We start from the raw sequence: 23,741 nt of genomic DNA on the forward strand, positions 1-23,741 counted from the left end.
AAATGACAAAACTAATCTACAGTGATGGAAATTTACCAGTGGGTGCCTGGGGCAAGATGAAGGGAACAAACGATTATAAAGAATCACAAGGAAAGTTCTGTGGGTGACGAAAAGCTGTGTATCTTCATTGTGATAGTGGTTATACAGGTGTGTAAATTTATCAAAATTCCCTGACAGTTAGACTTTAAGTGGGTGCATTTTTGGAGGCAGATTATACCTCAAAAATAGATGACAAGAAAGGAACCAAAGTATATGATTTCACAATGTCGTTCCTTTCAGATTGAGATTAAGTGATACGTATTGTATTAAACTACTTTGAAATTTTGAGTGATTGTTTCCTTCTTTTTGTTTTCTATATTGTCCTAGTTTTTCCAATAAATATATTCTTTCTTTTGTAATGGGGGAAAAACCCTATAAACTTTATGAAGAATAATGAACTTATAAAATTTTTTATTCATTAAAATTTTAAGAAAATGCATTAATATAGAGAAAAATACGCCTGTAGCATTTCATTACTCTAAGCTTTTACATGCTTACAAACCCCAAACTTTTCTAAAAAAACTGAACATACTTACTGGAGTAAAAAAAACCACAAGAAAAAAAGGCTTTATTTCCTAGCTCTCAGTTTAACATGTAAGTTAAACAATGTTAAAATCTATTAGCCCTGTGAAAGTGACATGGTTCAGACAGAAAGACCCTTGTAATACAGCTTTTGGTAATTACTTATTAATTGTTCACCAGCATATATATTCCTTGATAACTTAATTCAAGAAAATTTTACCTTTAGTTCAAGAACAAAGAAATCTGATTAACTTCATTCTAACATTACTGGTATTTCATGTGTTTACAAACCTTTGGGTAATAAAAAGGATCATAGTGGAATAAATTATTATGTCATTCATAAACATAGAATCCTATGACTATACCAAGTCTGACAATAAAGTCTGCAACTCAGCCTAGAAGAGGTTGACACAACTGGACCTTTTAAAACAGCAGAGTTTTGTTGGGGGTAAAGGGTCCTTCTTAGCAAAAGGGCTACATACACATGAACGTGGGGGGGACATTTGAGAGCTCGGTGCCTATTTAAAGAAAAGTCCTATAGCCTTTGGGGAAACTGTTAGAGATTCTTAACCAAAGTGAGAAATTATGGAAAGCAAGAAGGATAGTATGTTTTGAGAAGATGAATGTAGATGTGACATTATGTATGTGTATGTGTTGTGTCTGCACGTGCTCTGAAGGGAAGAGAAAATGGTGGCATGGAGGCAGTTTCCAAAGCTATTACTCTAGCATAGAACCGAGCTGATGAGCGCTAGACCAATGACAAAATGAGACTAGGAGAGAAGCTTGGCTGTGAGAAGTGCCAGACTTACAGCGTGGCCATAAAGTTTGTGTGCAATTTAAATAGTTATAAAACTATTAAAGTTTATAACTTTATGGCCACCCTGTATTATGGAACCAAAGTAGATAGGATTTTTGACAGACTATATGGGGAGTAGAGTGTTTAAAGATGACCTCAGGGTCTTTGATGTGAGGATAAATTCAGCCTGGAAGAGAAACTAGGTGGGGCTTAAAATAATGCATGTGCTTGTCAACAGACTAAATTTAGGAGTTACCTGGCATTTGGGTCTACTTAGAAATTAAATTCACTAGTGGGGACTGGGCTAGAGATCTGGATTAAGGAGTACCTATTGCACTTTAAAATATAAGAAGACTCTGAATGTGTTTGTTTATAAAGGGTTTGAACAGTCAGTGCAGCTACAGAGTCTTAATCACTTATATATATTTGCATCTCCGTTCATGCCAGGCAGTGAAATGTACTGGAAGGCAGAGATCAAACAGCTGCTTCCCAGGTGAGTGGCTCCTCGGACCCTTGTGAGCCACCTGTTTCATGCAGCCAGGGTCACAGCAAAATGTGTGCTGAATGTTCTTGCACTGCTATCAGCCATGGTCCCTTTACTGCTTCCCCAAGGTAGTGATATTTCTGAACACCTTTTGGGGTTCATCTAGGCCTCAAATCAAGATCTGGATACCTGCCACTGACCTGCCGCCGCGAGAGCATTCCAGGCCTGGAGGAGGATAGAGACCAGGGCGGCCACTCCGTGAGGGCAGTGAGGGATGCTGGGCGCAGCAGGGCAGCACCGCAGACGCAGGTGGAGGTGAGAACTTCCCAGAAAGGGTGATGTTTATGCTGAGTTTTCATGGCAAAGATAAAATGAAGGTTGTTCCAGACAGAGAATGTGAGCATGCAGAGAAATTGGAAATTACCACAAAATTGAGAAAATGCAATAATTGATGTAACAGAAGCATAGATTATGCAGCTTTTTGGGGGGGGGGGTAGAGTTGGCTGATTTTGATTTTATATTAAGACAATAAGTAACCATCAAAGAAGGAAGTGACATGACGAAATTTCCACTTCAAAAACATTTCAAGGGTGTGCAACTGAGAAAGGTGGTTTGGGAACCCAGCAGCAGGAAGATGCACGGAGTTTATTGCAATGGTCAAAGTTAGGGACGACCAGGGCCTAGGATGGTTACTTCCGTGTGTCAACTTGTCTGGGTTAAAGTGTACCCAGAGAGCTGGTAAAATATTTCCATTTCTGGATTTGTCTGTGAGGGTATTTCTCAAGTGATTAGCATTAGAATTAGTGAAATGAGTAAAGAAAATCCTTTCCTGCTAAGGTGGGCAGGGCTCACCCACTCCACTGAGGGTCTGGATAGAACAACAAGGTAGATGAAGGGTGAAGTCTCTGTCTCCCTGAGCTGGGACATCCACCTGCTGCCCTTTATCATCACAGGGAGCTCCTGGTTCCTGAGCCTTCAGACTCCTGGACTTAACCCAGCAGGTCCGCTGGTTCTCAGGCTTTGGACTCGGACTGAAATACTCCAGCTTTCCTGGGTCTCCAGCTTGCAGGTAGCAGGCTGTGGGGCTTCATGGTCTTCATAGCCGAGTGAGTCAATCCTCATAATAAGCCTCCTCTGTGTATCTATACATCCTCTAGATCCACACATTCTATGGGCTGTTTCTCTGGAGAGCCTTGATTAATAAAGGGCCTGAAGAGAACGGGAAAGAGAGAGTAGAAAGGAGCAAAGGAACAAACTCATGCGAAACATAACTGGAAAATCAAGGAGAGAGAAAAAGCATAGGGGTGGGGGAGAGAAGAAGAGGTTCAAAGAACAAGCCCCAAGAGAATGAAAATGGGGTTTATTTAAGAACACAGGGTTGGTACCAGGTATTTCTTTCTGAGATAAGAGGAAGGAATGAGAGGCGATTTGGATCTAATTTTAGGGTTTAAGCATAAATTGCTGATGTGTTTTAAGGATCATGAGAGCAATCTTAATCACTGCTACAGAGCAGGGAGGGTGCAAAGGTGCATTATGACACAGACAAAGGGAGGAGCCTTGAGAAGTCAAGACCAGAAGGGACAGAGGAGCCACGGGTCTCCTCCAGGCACGGAGGGCCTGGGCAAGGCGCTGGAGGAAGAATGAAGCGATGGGGCTGCAGGAAACGCCTTTGCTGCTGATGCTCTTACTGAAGGCAGCCGACAATTTTGATCACATTATTACAAAGATTGGGAGAAAGGAGAACAGTAGGAGTCAGAAAGATGGCAAGAGAGGAGGAAAACTGGTCCTAAGAAAAGACATTAAAAAAAATTCACGTTTTTTATTCTAGAGGAAAAGGTGAAGGGAAGACTCACACAATCCCGGCTTTTACACTCGGGCAAGAAAAATGTTACATATATGGTTTCTCATTTTTAACTCTTCAGGGAAGAGATTTTGAATTTTACATTTATTTTTATCTTTAAATAGTGAGAACAGGCTTAATAAAAGGTGGTCGTATACATAACGCTCTACGGATACGGGAGAAATTTCGTTCTGGGAGGTGTAGAATCCAACCAGACCCATGGAAAAGTTTCCTAGCAGCCCTGGAAGGACTAACTGATCAATACAATATAAATGGACAAACACAGCGATAGCACAAGGTGCCAGGGAAATGCCAAGATCATTTTCTCTTCCTTGTCTTTGCCCCACTCATTGGGAAATCTAAAAGCATAAAGTTATTTCTTTTAGTTCTCATAGTTCCAGACGATTTCAAAAGGAAATTCAAACCACAGAACTGGATATTCATATCTGTAAGCAGATTAGATTAAATCAAATTAATGAGACTTCTAGAATATACCTATATTTGGAAATCCTGTGTAGACTACAGAGAACCATGCCTGTGTCTTATCTACTCCTAATTCCTCCCGCTTCTCATCTCATCCCCTTCACACACTCTTCCTTTCTCCTCACGATAATAAAGATGTTTTGTAGGAGCTGCAGTGTGAGAAGGGACCATTTTACCATCTTTAGAAAAATGTGAAAAGCAAATTTATAATTCTTAAGGATTATTCTGCAGATCATGCTTATACTGTAAATTCTATTTTTTGACACCCCCTTTTTTCAAATATAAATATGGAATCATCACTTTCTTCCTCACAGGACTCAGAACCTCCGGATTAGCAAATTCTGTAATTTGGATTCCTTTGAATACAGCAAAAAGTTTAAATACTAGTACTAAATATGTTATTCACTTCAAAATATTACTCTTTTAGTACAGATTGATATCCTCTACCATGTTATTGCCCACACAACCAATATCAAAGAGTAAGGTGTTTTTTAGCACTTTCTGAGCTACTTCATATTAAAATCATCTAAAAAAAAAGAAGCTCTTGATCTAATCAATAACCTTTTGGGGCACATGAACAGAGTCGGCCCACTTTAAAGTGGAGAAAATTAATACAAATAAAAGAGTGTGCCACAAAATTATTTAGTCTTGTACTACTTATATCTAGTTAAAAGTAATTTTGACTTTCTTTTAAGCCAATTTAAAAAATATCCTCAAAGGTAATCTCAACAAGATCAATTTAATATAATGAGACAATGTGCCCATTATAAACTGCCAAATGATAAGAAATTGGTCTGGGATTAAAGGTAAATGACACTTAGATATTTATTGTTTATGGCAGCAGCTTCTGAAGCTGAGTGCAAGACTCTTAATTAGGGTAGAAAAAGAAACTATCAAAGCTGCTTTTTCCCCCTAAATCTAAAAGGAAAGACTAAAGCTTTATTAAATTAAATATTCATATATACACTGCCCCCATCCCTTGGCACTTCCACGGAAGGTTATAAACAGGAGATATCAGAAGTGCCTGTAGAGACTCCAAAATGAGAAGCTGGCAATGGGACTCTCGCTGCTTCTCCAGCTTTCAGAGACTTTCACTGTATTGCAGTTTATATGCTACAGAATGGTGCCAATGCAATTAATTTTGAAAAATCCCAAACCTTTGCATAAATAAAATAATTACCATATCACAATACTTTGCAAAAGCTGGAGAGTCATCATGATATTTGCACCAAACAGATTTTCTGATTGTCTTGGGGCAAAGTATTTAATCAAGAATTGTCATTTCACAACAAAAAAGGTGCCCCCATGTTCGCTGAGGTTTTCTCTGTCAAGGGGTTGTCAGCAGGCCTGCTTCCCACTAGATAATGTGAAATCAAGAAAAGAAAAAAGGAAGAACTCAACACAATCTACCACTTCAAGATAAAGGTGACAATTTAACAAGAATGAAACAGATCTGCATTTTGAGAGAAACTCATTCTAAGGACAGATGACTGTGAAACCCAATGTTAATGAAAATATTTGTGGAAGTTGTTCACCTCAAAACTCATGTTTCTATCAAACTTAACAGACTTTTGTACCCTGTTTTAAAATCTCCCAGAGGAAGAATTTCAGGGGTTTCAATGAAAAATTATGTTTTATAGACATAGATACATAAAACAAAAATTTGTATTAAAATGTACCTTATAAAAAATGCTGGACAAGCCTACCTTTTTTTATTGCACTTGGCTTTATTTCTCAGACACTGTATTTTTTTCAAATTGAAGGTCTGTGCCAACTCTGCATTGAACTAGTCTCTCAGGGTCATTTTCCTAACGGCATGTGTCTGTGTCATATTTTGGTAATTCCTGTCATATTTCAAACTTTGACCTTTGAGGTTGCCACTGTAATTGCTTTGGGGTGCTATGAATCACACCTGTTTAAGATAGCAAACTTCATTGATGTTGTGTGTGTTCTGACTGCTCCACTGACAGGCAGTTCCCCTGCTTTCTCTATCTCCTCCTATTCCTTGAGACATAAGACTATTGAAATTAGGCCCCAAATAACCAATTAATAACCCTACCACGGCCTCTAAGCATTCAAGTGGAAGAAAGAGTTACATGCCTCTCACCTTAATCAAAAGCTAGAAATGATTAAGCTTAGTGAGAAAGGCATGTCCAAAGCGGAGACAAGGCTGAACAGTAAGCCTCTTCCACCAAACAGCCAAGTTGTGAATGGAAAGTGAAAGGAAATGAAAAGTGCTACTCCAGTGAACACAGGAATGATAACAAAGCAAACAGCCTCATTGCTGACAGGGTCTACAGAGAAGCTTAAATTAGCCACAACCTTCCTTTAAGCCAAGGTCTAACCCAGAGTGAGGCCCTAACTCTCTTTTATTCTATGAAGGTTGAGACAAGGGAGGGAGCTGCAGGGAAAAAGTGTGAGGCTAGCAGAGGAAAGAAGCCATCTCCATAACATAAATGTACAAAGTCAAGGAGCAAGTGCTGATGCAGAAGCAGCAGCAAGTTATTCAGAAGACCTAGCCAAAACAATTGAAGAAGGTGGCTACACTAAACAACAGATTTTCAATGTCAACAAAAGCAACCTTATATTGGAAGATGGTGCCATCTAGGACTTCCATAGCTAGAAAGAAGTCAAGGCTGGGCTTCAAAGCTTCGATGAACAAGCTGACTCTCTCTCTCTGCTAATGTAGCAGGTGACTTAAGTTGAAGCCAATGCTTATTTACCATTCTGAAAATCCTAGGGCCCTTAAGAATTATGCTAAATATTCTAGATATATTCTGCCTGTGCTCTGTAAATGGAACAACAAAGCCTAGATGACAGCACATTGATAGCATAGTATACTAAATATTTTAAGCCCACTGTTGAGACCTACTACTCAGAAAAGAAGATTCCTTTCAAATTATTACTGTTTCTTGAAAATGTATCTGGTCACTCAAGAGCTCTCATGGAGGTGTATAAGGAGATTAATGTTATTTTCAACCTATTAACACAACATCCATTCTGCAGACTGTGGAATAAGGAGTAATTTTGACTTTCAAGTCTTATTATTTACATTTCACAAGACTATAACTGCCAAAGACAGTAATTCCTCTGATGGATCTGGGAAAAGTAAATTTAAAATCTTTTAGAAAAAATCCACCATTCTAGATCCCATTAAGAACATTCATGATTCCTGGGAGGAGGTCAAAATATGAACATCAACAGGAATTTGGAAGAAGTTAGTTACTCATGGATGGATGACCTTGGGGAGTTCAAGACGTCAGTGGAGAAAGTAACTGTAAATCTGGTGGAGACGGCAAGAGAAGGAGAATTAGAAGTGGAGCCAGAAGATGAGACTGAACTGCTACAATTTCATGATAAAACCTTCAAGAATGAGGAGCTGCTTCTTATGAATGAGCAAGGAAAGTGATTTCTGGAAGTGGAACTTGTTCCCAGTTAAGATGTGAACACTGTTGAAAAGATAAGAAAGGATTAGAGTATCACATAAACTTGTTAGAGTAGCAGCAGGGTGTGAGAGGATTAACTCCAATTTTGAAAGTTCTACTGTGGGCAAAGGTATCAAGCAGCCTTGCACGCTACAGAGAAATCTTTTGTGAGAGGAAGAGTCAATCAGACAGCAGACCTACCATGATCAGCCAGTGGCCATCCACATTGAGGCAAGACCCTCTATTAGCAAAAAGATAAAAGGTTATGATCAGCTGAATGCTTATATTATCATTAGCATTGTTTAGTAACAGAAGCTTTTTTGTTTTTGGCTCAGTTTGTTACCCAGGGTAGAGTAGTGTTAACGGTCATAGCTAACTGCAACCTCAAAGGCCCCAATTATCTTCCAGCCTCAACATCCTATGTAGCAGTGACTATAGGTACAAACCACTGTGCCTTGCTAATTTAGAAAAAAAAAATTTTTTTTAAATTGATACACGGTCCTGCTATGTTGCCAAGGTTGGTCTTGAACTCCTCAGCTCAAGTGATCTGCCTGATTCAGCCTCCCCAAGTGTTAGGATTACATGTGTGAGCTCTACCACTTATATGCATAGTTTGTTTACACATATAGTGTAAACATAACTTCATATGCACTAGGAAACCAAAAGATTTGTGTGACTCACTTCATTGCAGTGGTATGGAACCAAGCCCATGATATCTCTGAGGAATGCTTGTGTTTTCATGTGTTAATATTACACATGCATACATCTTTCTGTTAATTTGAGAAAGCAAATGATATCAGAAAAGACAGAAATTTTCTAGCATAATTTTAGAAAATTCTTTAACATAACTGGAGAATGAGATTTAAAATAAACATGTCTTAGGAAGGACACTTCTGTCATTAACACCACTTTTTATCTTGTTTATCTGAGACAGATGTTCAAACCATGTTTTGAAATAGGCAACACAGAACAGGACCTCTGAGTTACTCATTGTATCATAAGTATTAAACTGAAACTTAAAAAAATAATCCTCTCACTAAAAATATTCTACTTTTGATTTACAATTATTTTATTTCTTCAATTATATTTTTCTTTTACAATTTTATTTTTTGAATGCTTTAAAATGAACATGATATAATAACAGAGCAGTGCATGCATACCTCATTTATAAATAAGAAGACATGTTTTGAGGTAAATGCACAAAACTCCTTTAACTGTTGAGAAAGCAAATAATTTAAGGACCAATGGTTTAGGGTTCTGATAGATTTGGGGGGTGAAAATTCCTATACAGTCATGCCACTAGCTACAATAATTCACTTGTAAATAAATATAGTGCTGCACGTATGCAGTATCAAGATTAACTTTTTTCCTATTACATTTAGGAATCATAATATGATATCATAATTTTTTTTTTTTTTTTTTTTGAGACAGAGCCTCAAGCTGTCCCCCTGGGTAGAGTGCCGTGGCATTACAGCTCACAGCAACCTCCAACTCCTGGGCTCAAGCGAGTCTCTTGCCTCCGCCTCCCAAGTAGCTGGGACCACAGGTGCCCACCACAACGCCCGGCTATTTTTTGGTTGCAGCCGTCATTGTTGTTTGGCGGGTCCGGGCTGGGGATTCAAACCCGCCACCTTAGGTGTACGTGGCTGGTGCCTTAGCCGGTTGAGCTATAGGCGCCGAGCCAATATGATACCATAATTAAGGAAATGGCCAAAACTTAATACTTACTTCAATCTCATTTAGGGTATTTCAATAATTGAAAAATGATCATTTCTCAGCTGGGTAGTTTCACTGTGTATGTTCCTTTGTTGTCCCAGATGATGACAATTACTGTTAGGACTCTACAACAGAGTTTGTTTGTGGAAGACTGTGCCTTAAAAACTGAATACGAGGATTGTTAGAATTACAGATGTGTGTACATATCACACATACCCACGTGTGCACACACACGCAACTTGAAAATCTATTCCTCATTTTTAATATTTAATTCAAACAGAGGTGATACTGATGGCTCAGTGATGATTTCAAGAGATCTGGAAGGGTGCAGATACTGGCAACAACCCGCCTAAGGTCTTGAAATTCCACAGTGATGCACTGTTTCGAGTCTCAAGTACCATCATCCAATTTCTCAAATACCTAGGTCCTCTCATAAACATTATCCCCATAAAACTGATACTACTCAATAATCCTATATCCACAAATAAGAAAGCCAAAAGTTAGAGAAGATATGTGACCACAGTTTAAAAAGATGGAGTTATATTTAACAAAACACAGCTTAAGCACCGTTTGACTGACACTTGACAAAATACACATGCCTGTCACATTATTCTTAAAGTGATGGAAGCAGGACTTATATCCTATTCTTCCTGCTACCTTTTCTTTTCGCAGGTCTTTCTCAAACACAGTCAGCACACTTGTAGCAATTGGCACTGTCAGGTATTACAAAAAGTATGGCAAATCTGTAATTCATCATTCATTCCTTTTCCAATGTCCATTTGCAGAGTGCCTACTAGGTATAAAAACTATTTTGACAGCTCTTGGGGACACAGAGAGAGGACAAGACATTCTACAGCTCTTAGAGGAGGGCATCGACCCTAGGACATGGGACATAGAAAAGTAGACAAGAGAATACATAAAAACATGTTAATTGTTTTGTTCAAGGCAGATGGAAGATTCTTGTAAAATCATATTCTCTATGGGCTTAGCAATAGATTCACCGACCTTTGAAATAAACACAAGTGATCTTATTTTAAGACACAAACACATAAAAATCCAAGCCATTTGTACAATGTACTCAAACACAGCTATCAGAAATAACACCCATCTTCAAATAGCTTATATAATTTTTACCATACTTTCGAGGGGGACAGAATAGATTTATGCTTACATTTCAGAAAACTGTTCGCTGATAAAGCCATTATAGTAATTGCACTGGGTCTGTTTATTAATTTGTCAAAATTAAGTCAATAAGAGCTTTACTAATGTCCTATTACTTGATTAGTTTTGAAAGTGATTATCTTAAGAACTTGACTTAATTGGAAGCCTCTCAATTTACAAGGTACATTAAACTCTCAGTAGCATCTTAAGATTATTCAACATATGCAGGTCAATTACCAGTAATCACTGTTTTGTACAAATGTTCCATAAAAACTATAGCATGACATGACAAAGAGGGAAAGTAAGATTTAATTAATAATGTTAAACTCCAACTCCCATTTTCAAGAGAAAAGAGTAACATGAACATTCATACGAAGTCTTCCTGAAACTGGGTCTGTTACTAAAAACTGAATAAAGGAATGCTAGCAATGCTCCACCTTACAGATGAAGATAATTTGTCATGATTGCTAAATCACCAAATTGCACTGCCTGTACTCATGCCCAGCTGCGCATTAATTTCCAGATTTGTAAATTACAATCAATTCTTAATTTTGCTCCATCACTCCCCCCCATTAATAAAAGAGAATGCATTCAATTATTGCTCCTATCATTTTTTAGAACAGATCAACTATATCTGTTACTGCGCATGCAGGAAACACGGAGTGGTTAATGTACCTACGGAGGAGTTGGCGAGGTCTTTAAAAATTATGGGCTGTAGTTTTAAATACTTTGTATTGACTTTCCAAATCTCATGTCAAGATTCATTGTAGTTAGCAGAATATTTGTAATGATTAATAATCAAAAGTGCTGATAAAGTACCTAGCTACCTGGGCTGATTTTCAAATGCCTATTCAAACTATTTCATAAACTTTTAAGTTAAATTTTATTAATTAAATATTTGAAGGTTTGCCCCACACTAACAACGTAAGGTTGGTTTTGAGATTAATCACAGGAAAAATGACTACTGGTTCATTAAAAACTTGGGGAAGTCAATTCTTTGAAAAGATTATTCTATTGCTGGACTGTGAAAGGAAGTATATGAATTTATGTGTTCTGACTTGTTCCTAATCTAATTTCTGTGCACAGCATAAATTTCAAATTGCCAAGGCTGATTCGCGACCAATTGTGTGAATAGAGTGAACAAAGCTGAATCTGTAGAATGCTAGTTCTGTGCATTCGACAAGGTTGAGATAAAAGCCACATGGGAAATTGTTGCATTCGAATAACTGTAATTGTCCTTACATAACATTTTCCTGGTGGGTTAACTGCTTACATTGTGGTAGCTGCTGTGGGAACAGCACTGGCCATTTTTAATCCCAACCCATGTGCTTTGTGCCAAGGTTTTACCAGCCTCAAATTGAAGGTTGGGGAAGGCCTCTCAAGGAACTTCCCACATACTTTAAGCCATTTTTTAAGGGATTTAAGAATCCCTCTTGGGATTAACTATCTCTAAATTGTCTACATATCACTTTTGGTAAGTTTCTGTATTTTAAACACTCACAGGCTGAAATTTACCTTTAAAATGTAAAAGCTTCTGGAAGTATAGAAAAATATTTTAAAATATATAATTCAACATTGAGTGAAACATCAACCTAGTCACTCCATTCTTCACATGTCAATTTTCTGCCTTTGCCCTATGGGAAGCACAGCAGGTGTCTGTGAAGATGTTCAGAGGAGGAGGGAGGGTGGGGTGCAGAAGAAAGAGGACCACTACAGCCTGTGTTCAGAGGCAGATATGGTCTGCTCTTTCCTCCACGGAATAAAAGACAGTTTAAAAACCCATTTTCTGGGGGATTAACTTCAATTATGACCAGAGAGGTGGGAAGAAAGGAAACTGTGCTGGCATCCTGAAGCTCTTCAACTTCCTACTGCCTCACAATGCAGCCTAAAGACCTCAAAGCCTGTTGTTCAGAATGGCTTGTCCTTAACATCTCCGGAAAGGCAGCTAAGTGTTGCTATCCTTACTGTCTACTCCCAATAAATAAACAAATGAGCTCAGAGGGGTCTCTATGCTTTTCTTTCCTGCTCATCTGGGGGGAGGATACTCCCTGCCTCTGCTTTAGCCCTGGCCATGCTCTCAGGTACAGGGCCCCATCACAAGCCTCTTATAACAAGGCCACAAGTTTGGCTTATGAAAAAAAACTTTGCACTTTAATAATTACTCAGAAATTCTTAATAATCCTTGTAAAGGATTATTGCTAAAGTGGATGCTAAAGTGGTCCAAAGTTTACTTTCTAGTCTCACTGGATAAACAAAAAAAAAGTACAAGGGGGAAAAGGACATATAAACACTTCTGGGGTAATTAATGCTTGGAATTGGCTGCTTTCCAGAAGAAGCAACAAACTGCTTATAATTAAGTGGCAATACTATGTAATCATTAACAAAGGAAAATTAATAACAGAAACCGAACACACTCTCCAACCCTACCTTCCCGAACAGTGGAGTCGGCTGCCTCATGGAGCAGCTTTCAGATTTAAGAATCTATACAGCACTGATGGCTTAGTCATTGCCTATTGCAATGGTTCTTTCTCAAACTGTGGTCCTCGGCCCAGCAGTGAAAGCTTCGACATCATCTGGGATCCGGTCAGAAAAGCAAATGACTGAATCTTACCAAAGCCCTAGCGAGACAGGAACTGGGTGGGATCCAGCAGTACTGAGGATACCAAAAAATATATATTCCCATTTTAAGAAAGGAAAAATCATATTAAAATTGTAATAGTCAATAAACTAAAGATGATTATAAGTCATGTTTGACTTTTGCAATTATGAGACGAGCTCACAATGGTTACTATTAGCACAGAAGTCACGGGTATTAAGTCAGGGTGAGGGGAAACTCAACTGTACCTCTTCATCCAATCCATTGTCCTGGCAAATTCTTATCAAGGCACATCTTGGTGCCTAAAATAATTTTGGGATAAAAACTTTCCATTTTGCTGTGTTGAGAGTGCAGCGTGTGCTTGTTGTGCTAACGGCTGTCTCACGTGCACACTGACTGGCAGAGTGAGCGTCTGTGGTGAGCGTGGGAACTGTGTGGCACCACAGCAGAAGCCGTGGGACTTGTTGCTGTGCGAGGCCTCCTGGGTCTTCCCTGTGAATGTCACACAGAGCACCATGGGCCTCGGACTTACCATGAATGTGTGCAATTGATAGGTGCGGTGCAATTGGAGGTTCTGTTGCACAGTCAGCCCTCCCTTGTTGTATCTCCACAATGTTCTCGAATTTCAAATACCACCCACAATGGTCTTGAGTTCCTCCAAGGACAACGAGGCTTCTGCCACTGCCTTTGACTATCCTGCCTGCCTCGTGGTGATGCTAACATTTGTTTGATTAACACCATCTTTTCAAGCAAACATCATGCTACACGTTGCTACCATAATTGAACTCAACTTCAGAAAGTAATACATAGACAACATCTCTTAAAATATGTATATATATTTTTTGGCACCCCTGGTATATGTATGAAGGATCTCTCCTGGCAATTCTTACATATATTCCATAGTTATATTTAAGCTTATTTTCTAGTATTTTTATATTTCAATAACTAAGTTGACTGTCAATGGATAGAAGAAAGTTTTCAAAGGCAGCTGATCTTAGAAATGAAGCTATCCTCAGCATGTCAATGCTAGGCTTAAACCAGTGATTCTCAGCCCCAAATGAATATTAGAATTTCCTAAGTGACTTTTAAAAAGTGCCAGGACCTTCCCCCCAAACAAACTGAAACAGACTGTTGGAAGATGGAAGAGGGAGGCAACAATGATGCTAAAAAAAAAAAAAAATTTGACCTGGCATGGTGGTTCACGCCTGTAATCCTAGCACTCCGGAAGGCTGAGGCAGGTGGATTGCTTGAGTTCAGGAGTTCAAGACAAGCCTGTACAAGGATGAGACTCCATCTCTACTAAAAATAGAAGTTAGCTGGGCGTTATCGCAGACGCTTGTAGTTTCAGCTACTCAGGAGGCTGAGGCAAGAGGATCACAAGAGTTTGAGATTACTGTGAGCTGTGATGCCATGGTTCCCCACCCAAGGTGACAGAGTGAGATTCAGTCTCAAAAAAAAAAAAAAAAAATCCCAGTTATTCTGGGAAACACTGGGAAATCAATGATACAAATAACCACGGCAGTTATGTTAGGTAGGTAGTTAGGACCTCTGACTCTCCTAGGGAACAAAGGGCAGGCAGCCCAACTTGGTGCTGCCCCACCCTGATCTGCCCCCAGCAACTGCCCACACCTGGGGCTGGGGGGACCACTCTCCCAATCTGTCTATCAGAATTTAGCATGCCAACTAGCATAGACACAATAGGGTCTGGAAAGTGACTCAAAACAACCTTAAGGATAATTATCATGTCATTAGCTTAAATCTACATTGTAGATCACCCCTGCTGTGCCCCCCTCACATCTTAGATAGGCTTTCAGAGAAGTTCACGGGAGGTCTGCAAGTGCAGTAAGACTCCTAACTGTCCAGTAGAATGGATCCACAATGAAGTATGAATCACGTGGGTCCAATCCAGATACCACAGAACAAGACCCCAGGCCATAATCAAGGCCTTTTTTGTCCCAAGTGGCCCATTCGCTGTCTGTGGCAAATATATCTTGGTCTCTAGGCCTATATCTTTCTCTTCCTCTGTAAACCTGCCTTATCCTTCCTGGATAAACGTCATTTCACACTTGTCTTGAGTCACAGAGAGCTGAAAACAAGGCTGCTGAACCCAACAACCCTTAGTCAAAACAGGACAGTCTAAAAACTAGGAAATGGGGCAATGTGGATATTTACAGTAGGAATACACATGCCTTTTCACACAATATGGGGTTTGCACCATATTAATTATGTACTAGCTAGATAGCATGCCAGACTTGGAAAAAGAATATGATACTGTATTGCCCCACGCTCTTAAATCTTATGGATAGAGCAGTTCTCATATCTAGAAAAGATAATTTACCAGTAAATGTAATTTTAGAGAGCAAATTCAGTTTTTATCCTACAGGTTAGATCCATAATAATAATTTAAAAAAATAACAAAAGCTTTAATATGGAGCCACCACTATCTCACGTGAACCACACAGAGACATTCGTTCTTCATTTATAGTTGGTTCTACCAACAGAGTCTCCTTTCCTGACACAGAAAGATGGGACTCAAGTCTGAACAGGTCAGAAGGTCAGAAGCATGGAAGACCACCTGACATAAGAGGGCATTAGAACCAAGTTAGTTAATTCCAGCTATATGCGGTTTTATCATATACCATAATTATGTGACTGGTCCCCCATGAGTGAATTTCAAGTATCCCTATATTAACCTCTCTTAACTATTTGACCTTTTGAGTTGTTTCTGGAAAAGGTAGATTTTTTTGCAAGACAAAGGAGCTGAGATTCTGAAGGCCCCTGGGCACTTTCTGATCTCTCTCTGTATCCCACTATAGTGCCCCCAATGAGTGTAGCCCCTAATGAGATACACCACAACCTGCCCCCAAGGCACATGGATAAACATTTAAAAGCCTCCAACTCCACTAGCTGGGGAGAAGGATTTGAGGCAGCCTTTCCCATTCTCCCAATATGATCTCTGTCATATTAAAAATTTCTAAAAATTCCCTTCTCCCTTGGCAATCCTTCTTGTCACAATAATTGGAGCTGTGTGGGATGGGCAACTGGACCTCGACTGAAAGCCCGTTGTGGTTCCAACAATATTTATGTATACTCTTTCATAATGAAATATTGAGAAAAGGACCATAAATAAAAAATAATGCCAATGTATGTACATCTACTTTACAGCACCTTGCAATGTTTAACCTTCCTTTACATAGTAATTAGAGTTCCATAAAAGCTTTATGAGGGCTCATCAGGATGGATATTACTATTATTGCTGTTATTTTAGTTTTACTTAGAGAAGACAAAGTCAGGTTGGGTGTGGTGGCTCATACCTGTAATCCTAGCACTCTGGGAGGCTAGGTGGGAGACTGCTTGAGGTCAAGAGTTCCAGACCAGCCTAAACAAGAGTGATACCCATCTCTACTAAAAACAGAAAAATTAGAGAGGTGTGGGGCATGCTCCTGTAGTCCAGATGCTACAGAGGCTGAAGCAGGAGGATCACTTGAACCCAGGAGTTTGAGGTTGCTGTGAACCACGCTGATACCATGGCACACAAATGGAGAGGAGGGAAGCAACAGAGTGAGACAGTATCTCAAAAAAAGAGAAGACAAACTCAGCTCATCAAGTGAATTGTGAGGATAACAGACAGACTGACAATGTCAATAAATAGCAGTTTCGACTATGGTAATAAATTATAAAGGCTAATAACTGTGCATGTTACTATTAAAATCTTAACATGTGGTTGATTTCTATTTTCAGAAGAATATAAATGGCTAAATGAATTAAAATAGGTAAAAGAGAAAAATCCAATATAGTAAAACATCTAATCAGGGAAGGGGAGGAAGAAATCATAAAGAAAGTTAACTTAAAATACTAATACTTGGAAAGACTATAACTTCTTTTTTTACTTTTTTGAAGTTGGTAAACTTGTCTTTGAATTCTTAACAGATCCATAAAGCACATAAATAAAACATACACTGTAAGACGAAGCTCTGATTTTACTTTCTGGCTTATATCACTGCTACAGAACATTTTTAGGATAATTAAGCAATATTTTTGCCTCCTAGAATACTAGCAAACCATTAAATCAGTTTTATCTGCTTATGTTCAGAAAATGTTTATTGATTTTTTATATTATTACCATGATGTTGAAGTATGGAATTGTATTTTGCTTCATTTGAAAATATAATACGCATCTTTCAAAATCTCAAACCAGAAACTTTGAGAAATGGTTAGTAAATTTAATGATGCAGAAATTTATATTTCAGCTGTCAAGTAGGGAAATATATGGACACGATTTTAAAATATTTAACATATTAGACTGTCTTCCATAGTTTGTATCTATTAAAATTAACCAACTATAATCTAATATTTAAGCACTGTGAACCATAAAAGTATCAAGAAACCCAATAAAGGGGCTATCACCTTTTCTGAAAATAAGTACACTACATGCTTCATACAGCATAATCTTTCACTATCAGAAAACATCAAGCTATGTACTGTTCTTAATTAAGGCCCTATTTCAGTTAAAGTAACGCAATTTGCAATTTAATGATAATGACATAAACAGCAATGTAACTAATGACCTAGTATATATTTTTGTCAGACAATTACAATAGTCAGTAAATAAAGCTTTCAAAACAGGAAATAAAAACAGGTAAGGGGGTTGTGCCTCACGCCTCACCTAGCTGACTAATGGGAATCCGAATAGAGATCCCTCATTTCCTAGCACGCCCCTGGATGGTGCACAATAAAAGCACACTGTGTAGGCAGGGCCACTAACTCAATATAACCAGCAGGCAAGTGTCAGAAAACTCCACCAGAGAAGTGATAAAATAGTACATAGCTAAAACTAACTCATTTATCAAGAGAGACAGAATAATTATTAGAAACGCCCAGACTGTATGCCCCGTGATAGAAATGAATAATGGGAATGTTAACTACATTATTTTAAATTAGGAACATACTTAAAAAACCCCCAAATCTAGTAAGTTTGTTCTACCTAAGGTGACTTATACCTAGAAACACGGAAATGGTGAAATGCTTCATTTTACATGCCACAAAAGTGATTTTTTGCTGCAGATTGGAAGGGAAAAAGTGCATAGGGCCCCTTCCTAATGGTGATAACAAGATTAGATATCAAAGTGACATTTCCACATTGAGAAACTGAGTTCTACCAAAATCTAACATTGGAAAGGCAATGGTTTTCTTTCAGCAGAGGTGCAGTGTAATTCATGCATCTCATTTTGGGATTGTCTTGGTGAAGCGCGTGTGCTAGTCTAGTCAGGTCCTGTGTATAACACCTACGTTATCAAATGCCTATCTGCTTATTGCATCACAACTCAAATTAATTTACACCTTAAAATGGTAGTTCTTGAATTGAGAACTTATAATAGATGTGGCAGAAAAGACAATTTAAAAATGTTTCTTTCTGGCTAGGTGTGGTGGCTCATGCCCATAATTCCAGCATTCTGGGAGGCCAATGTGGGAGGATCCCTGGAGGTCAGGAGTTTGAGACCACCCTGAGCAAAGCGAGACCCCATCTTCACTAAAAATAGAAAAATTAGGCTTGGTGCCTGTAGCTCAGCAGCTAGAGTGTCAGCCACATCCACTGGAGCTAAAGGGTTTGAGTCCAGCCTGGGCCTGCTGAACAATGATGACAACTACAACCAAAAAATGGCCAGGCCTTGTGGTGGGCGCCTGTAGTGCCAGCTACTTGGGAGGCTGAGGCAAGAGAATTGCTACAGCCCAGGAGTTTGAGGTTGCTATGAGCTGTGACGCTATGGCATTCTACTGAGGGAGACATAGTCTCAAAAAAAAAAAAAAGAAAAATTAGTTGAATGTGGTGGTGTACACCTGTAGTCCCAGCTACTTGAAAGGCTGAAGAAAGAGGATTGCTTGAGCCCAAGTGCTTGAGGTTGTAGTGAGCTAGGCTGACGCTATGACACTCTGACCCAGGTGATAGAAGAAGACCCTGTCTCAAAAAAATGTATTTTTTTCTAAACAGATTTTGGGAGAGAGTTCCTAATGTATTAGATGAGTAAATCACTTAGGTTCTCTGCATACTTTTAACTTGCACAAATACTGAAATAACATTTGGCTTATTGATGTTTCAGTTCCAAATACATATACATAAACCCCCCAGTTCCAAATACTGCTTGCTTTAAATTCAACTCAGTGAGTACTTATTATCTCTGCTTGGTACAGGTTATCTTACATTGTCAATGACATGTGTGAGTGTATAATATAATGTACAAAATATATTTTTCTACTTTACCAATCAGGCTGTGAATCCCCTGAGGGAAAGAACTTATCTGTGATCTTCTTGAGTAAAGTGAAGAGAAGTAAAAAATTTTCCCTAAGACTTAGCACAGAACCTTTATCACAGCAAGGTCGTGAATAAATGCTTATTTTTGACAAAGAAAGGGTAAAGAAACCAATCATCTTTAGGTAATAACCTGAATACTAGAGGATATGAACAGATAATAGCAATAAGTTCCCACTGTTGTTAGCATATAGATATTGGCAAAGAGCAGCATTCATAATATTTTCAAAACTGAGAGGGAAGAGTAGTATGTTGTATTTCAGCCAGCGTATTCAGCATTGCGTCAATCCTAATTCTTGCCAAGAGTTTCAAAGCCAGTCAGTAGTGAATACATAGCTATTCTATAATAAAAAGTATCTTTAAGCACTTTTATTTTTCTCTTGGGTATCCTTCTATATTCTCTTATTCCAAGAAAGTAATTAAGAAAATATGATTTTGCCAGACATATTTCCGCCCTCCTTTGAAACTTTTGCTGGTGACAGCCTTCTATAACTAGAAAAGAAGCTCTGTGCCTGCTGTCCCTTAACCCTTGGTCCCATAATGTGAAAATATAGAGATTCGGAGCAGACAGCATACATGCATAGGTGACATCGATAGCACATTCTGAAAAGCAGTGCTGTAGATAAACAGGAAACGTCATTTCTTCTCCTACGGGAAGATTTGTAAGATGATAAACCAGCTTCATGAATGGAAGGAGAGCGGATTCAGGAACCCTCCTTGATTGGGGAAAGAGGTAGGAAGAACTTGACTGAATTGGTATCACAAATAATTTTGCCAGTGCCTGCTGTATGAATTTGGGTAAGTCACTGCTATTTAACAAATGGGATTAAGAGTAGATAAAATACATTTAAAAATTCATGCAAGTTGCCAGGAAGGAAGTAAAAGTGTTCCTCTCAGCTGCCAAATGGCTACCCAATTTCCTCTGACTTAACTCGAAAACATGAGACTGCATAAATGAAAAGGATACATTATTTTCCATCATATGCAATGTCTATAATCTTTGAAATTAAACAGAAAGTTTTAGTGTAAAATAAGGTCTTATAAAAAACTTGAAAGCCCCAGTTAATTCTTGACAGCATAGATAGGAAAGATAATAAAGGATTTAGTGTTTAGCAGTTAAGCATTCCTTTATGTACTGAAAAATATCTCCACAGTACTCTAGGAACAGATTTAACTAAGAAAAAATCCTCTTGGCTGTTAGAAATAAACACAAAGTAAAGTTAAGTATACTTCAAAATAATCCAATTTATAGTATGTATTTCAAGAGAAGCCAGAACTAATTAAATGATTATCAGCATCTTATAATAATTGACTGAACTTTTGCAAAGATGTAGTCCGTATGCCTTTCTATGAGTTCTATGAGGCCTTCATCTAATTTCATTACTTTCCAGGAAGCAATAGGAATCTCAGAGTAGAAGGCTAGAACCACCATCATCTCCAGGGTTTTAAACCTGGGGTCCTCAGGTGGGCTACCATTGCACTGCCAGATTTTTGAAATTGTATAAAAAATTGTGTACTCGGGAATATGCATTTTATAAGGAGAGGGCCATGCTTCATCAGAATCATAATATAGCACAAAACAAACTACTGAATTAGCCTACTTTCCAGATTAGAGAGTGATTGCTCCAAAGACAAACCTTGAATAGCTATAAAAGACTTAGAACCAGGTGTCTTAAATAACCAAGTAGTTTCTCATACTCCTCTGCCCAGGTCATTTTTCTTAGTGGGGAGGTAGGGAAAAAATGAGTTAAGTGTGCACAGTGTTTTGGGGACCACATGTTGTGCTATCTATAAATACAAAGTCTGAAGGTACGTAAAGTAATTTAGAAAGTCTACATGAACCAAACAAAAAACCTACGGGCCTCCAAACAAACACCAAGCTTCCTCCAAGACAAGCTCAGACCCTCTCCTGCCTTAGGACCCTACAGAATATGCTATTACAGTGAAGCTAAGAGGAAGCCTTAGGACTCCTAAAAGGGAAGGAGATCCTGAGACCTCACATGATACAACTGGGAACTACCTCAAGTTAACACGGCCCAGAGGTGGGGACGCTCCCCTACACTGCCTCAGCACACCCACCCTGTGCTCTCTCTCTCACACACACACACTCTCTCTCCGACAGTACAGGATGATTTCGCGTAGAGCTATACGAAGTATAACATACAAATGAAAACAAAACATGACATGTTACTCAAGGGGGAAATAAAATACTCAAATCATGATTAATTTCATAATTTTAAGGCAGAATATTCTAAAAAAAAATTAAGAGGAAGTGTGCATTAATCCTACCAAAACAGACTCTGTGTATATCCTCTTGGAGTATCTGAAAAAAGAAAGCATTTTGTTTTGTGTGCATGCATCAGTGTGGGTCTAAACATCTAAGTATATATCCTGGCTCAACCATTTATTTGCTGCATGATGTAGGGCAGGTTACTTATGTCTCTATGACTAGAGTTTCCTATTAGTAATGGAGATAACAAGAATATTGACCCTACTAGGTTACTGTAAGGATTATACGCAGTGATCTGAATAAAGAGCCTGTCACCTTTTATGGTAATAGTAGCCATCAATACCATCATCCTCATTACCACAAAGAGAAGCATACACTATTACTAAATTATGGGGAGGAAGGAGTTAAAAAGGAAGCTTAAGGCAAAACTCTATTAAAATGAAATGCTTAAGCTATCATGAAAATTCTGCTATTCCCTTGATAACACTAGAAGGTCTGTTTAGTCCAGGCTTTTCACTGGGGCCATATCCTCACGGACTTGGCAATCCAGGGATCTTCACCATGAGGGGTTGCGAAGGTTGGACTAAGCTAGGTCCGTGAGTCATTTGCCTTCCCTCTTCACATTGTGAGCTGCACACGTTTGGCACTCCCAGTCTGTTACAGCTCCTTGTGTGGGTCATCTGATTAGTGCAAGTGTGGTGTCACTATGTGTCTGTTATAGCTCCTTGTGTGGTTCATCTGATTAGTGCAAGTGTGGCGTCACTGCAATCTCTCTGACCAGTAGCTTAACACAGTAGGTGCTCTCAGGGATTTGCTTCCCTGGATGTGAAACACTTTGATAGCAACTTAAAAGGGATGCTTGTGGTACTTACGGAGAGAGACAGGATCACTGATGCAATGTCACTACAAAACAGTACAAACCTCAGATCATGTCTGGGTCAAATGACTCTGCTGGGGTCATGCAATCCCATATAAGAAACCCATCTGAGACAAGTTAATAGCTTCCGGCACAAGAATGGTCTCAAGACTAGCAATGGAGTCCATTAGTCACTGGCATCATACAAGTAATTATCCACCTACTGTCTACTTGTTAGGAAACAATTTTGAATATTTCACCTTAAAATATGTTGTTGAAAATGAAGAGTTTTACCTTTTCATATTCAGCAATGCCCAAGGTATTCCAGAGGGAGTATGGAATGCAGGTAGCAATTTTACCCCAAGTTCCACTGCTTTCTTTCGAAATATCTGAAAAGTTAAACAGTTAAGTAAGCTACTGTTATAAGCAAAACGAAGTGTACTATACTATCATCTCATATTTACCATTTTTCTACTATAAAATTTTAATTGTCTTAAAAGAAGTTGTTTCAAATAGAATTATCTAGTGAAGCAAGAATTGCCCAGGGGCTATCACATTGTGGGGTGGCACATTAGAACCATGTGGGGACATTTTAACACTACTGATGTGTAGCTCCCACTCTCGAGATTCCAGTTCCTATGGTTCACGGCTCTTGGTTCAGGGCTTTTAAAGCATCATAAGCAATGCCTGGTAATTTCAACGTGTAAGCCAAGGGGAGAGAGCCCTATTGCTGGGGGATAAGTCCTAGACTGAGAATCAGGAGATTTGTTTAAGTCAGCACAGTTATTTACTTAGGTACAGAGAAAGGGGAAGCTTCAAAAAGACATTATCCCAAGTAATTCATATGTCCTCTCAGCCCCTTGCAGCTTTCACTTTCTCTGATGTTATGTTAGGTGACATGAAACTACAAAGAAAGATTAAGTACAGAGTCTGCCCAGCATTTAGTTGGGAGAATAATATATGCACACAAATATTTAGAACACAGATAAAATGAGAGCTAGAGATGAAAGCCTAGCGGTATTTAGCTGCGTTCAGTGAGGCTGTTTGGTGGATATAGCATTTAGATGAGGACAGTGTGCAGCATTTTACTGTGGCTGACAAACCCAGGACGAGAGTAAGGCATGGGACCCTGGGCGGAGGGGTCAGTGTAGGCCTAGAAGGTGGCAGGTAGAAGCCTGCAGCACAGTGCTAACAGACAGTGCTAACAGACAGTGCTAACAGACAGTGCTAACAGACAGACATACATCTGCAGTATACAGACAGTGCTAACAGACAGACATACATCT

At 38.9% G+C, this 23,741-nt stretch overlaps 1 protein-coding gene across 3 annotated transcripts in view; it reads right to left on the bottom strand.

Annotated features, from left to right (window-relative positions):
* The window catches only part of MAN1A1 (mannosidase alpha class 1A member 1), a 186,117-nt gene that overhangs the window by 52,796 nt on the left and 109,580 nt on the right, over positions 1–23,741 (bottom strand). For all 3 annotated transcript variants that reach the window (XM_023513364.1, XM_023513368.1, XM_003781632.3), the window contains exon 6: positions 22,750–22,844. In XM_023513364.1, coding sequence (XP_023369132.1) covers positions 22,750–22,844 — 95 coding nt within the window. The remainder of the gene's footprint in view (positions 1–22,749; positions 22,845–23,741) is intronic.

The sequence above is a fragment of the Otolemur garnettii genome, unplaced genomic scaffold (genome assembly GCF_000181295.1).
Source record: "Otolemur garnettii isolate 467f Iridium unplaced genomic scaffold, OtoGar3 scaffold00002, whole genome shotgun sequence".
NCBI lineage: Eukaryota > Metazoa > Chordata > Mammalia > Primates > Galagidae > Otolemur > Otolemur garnettii.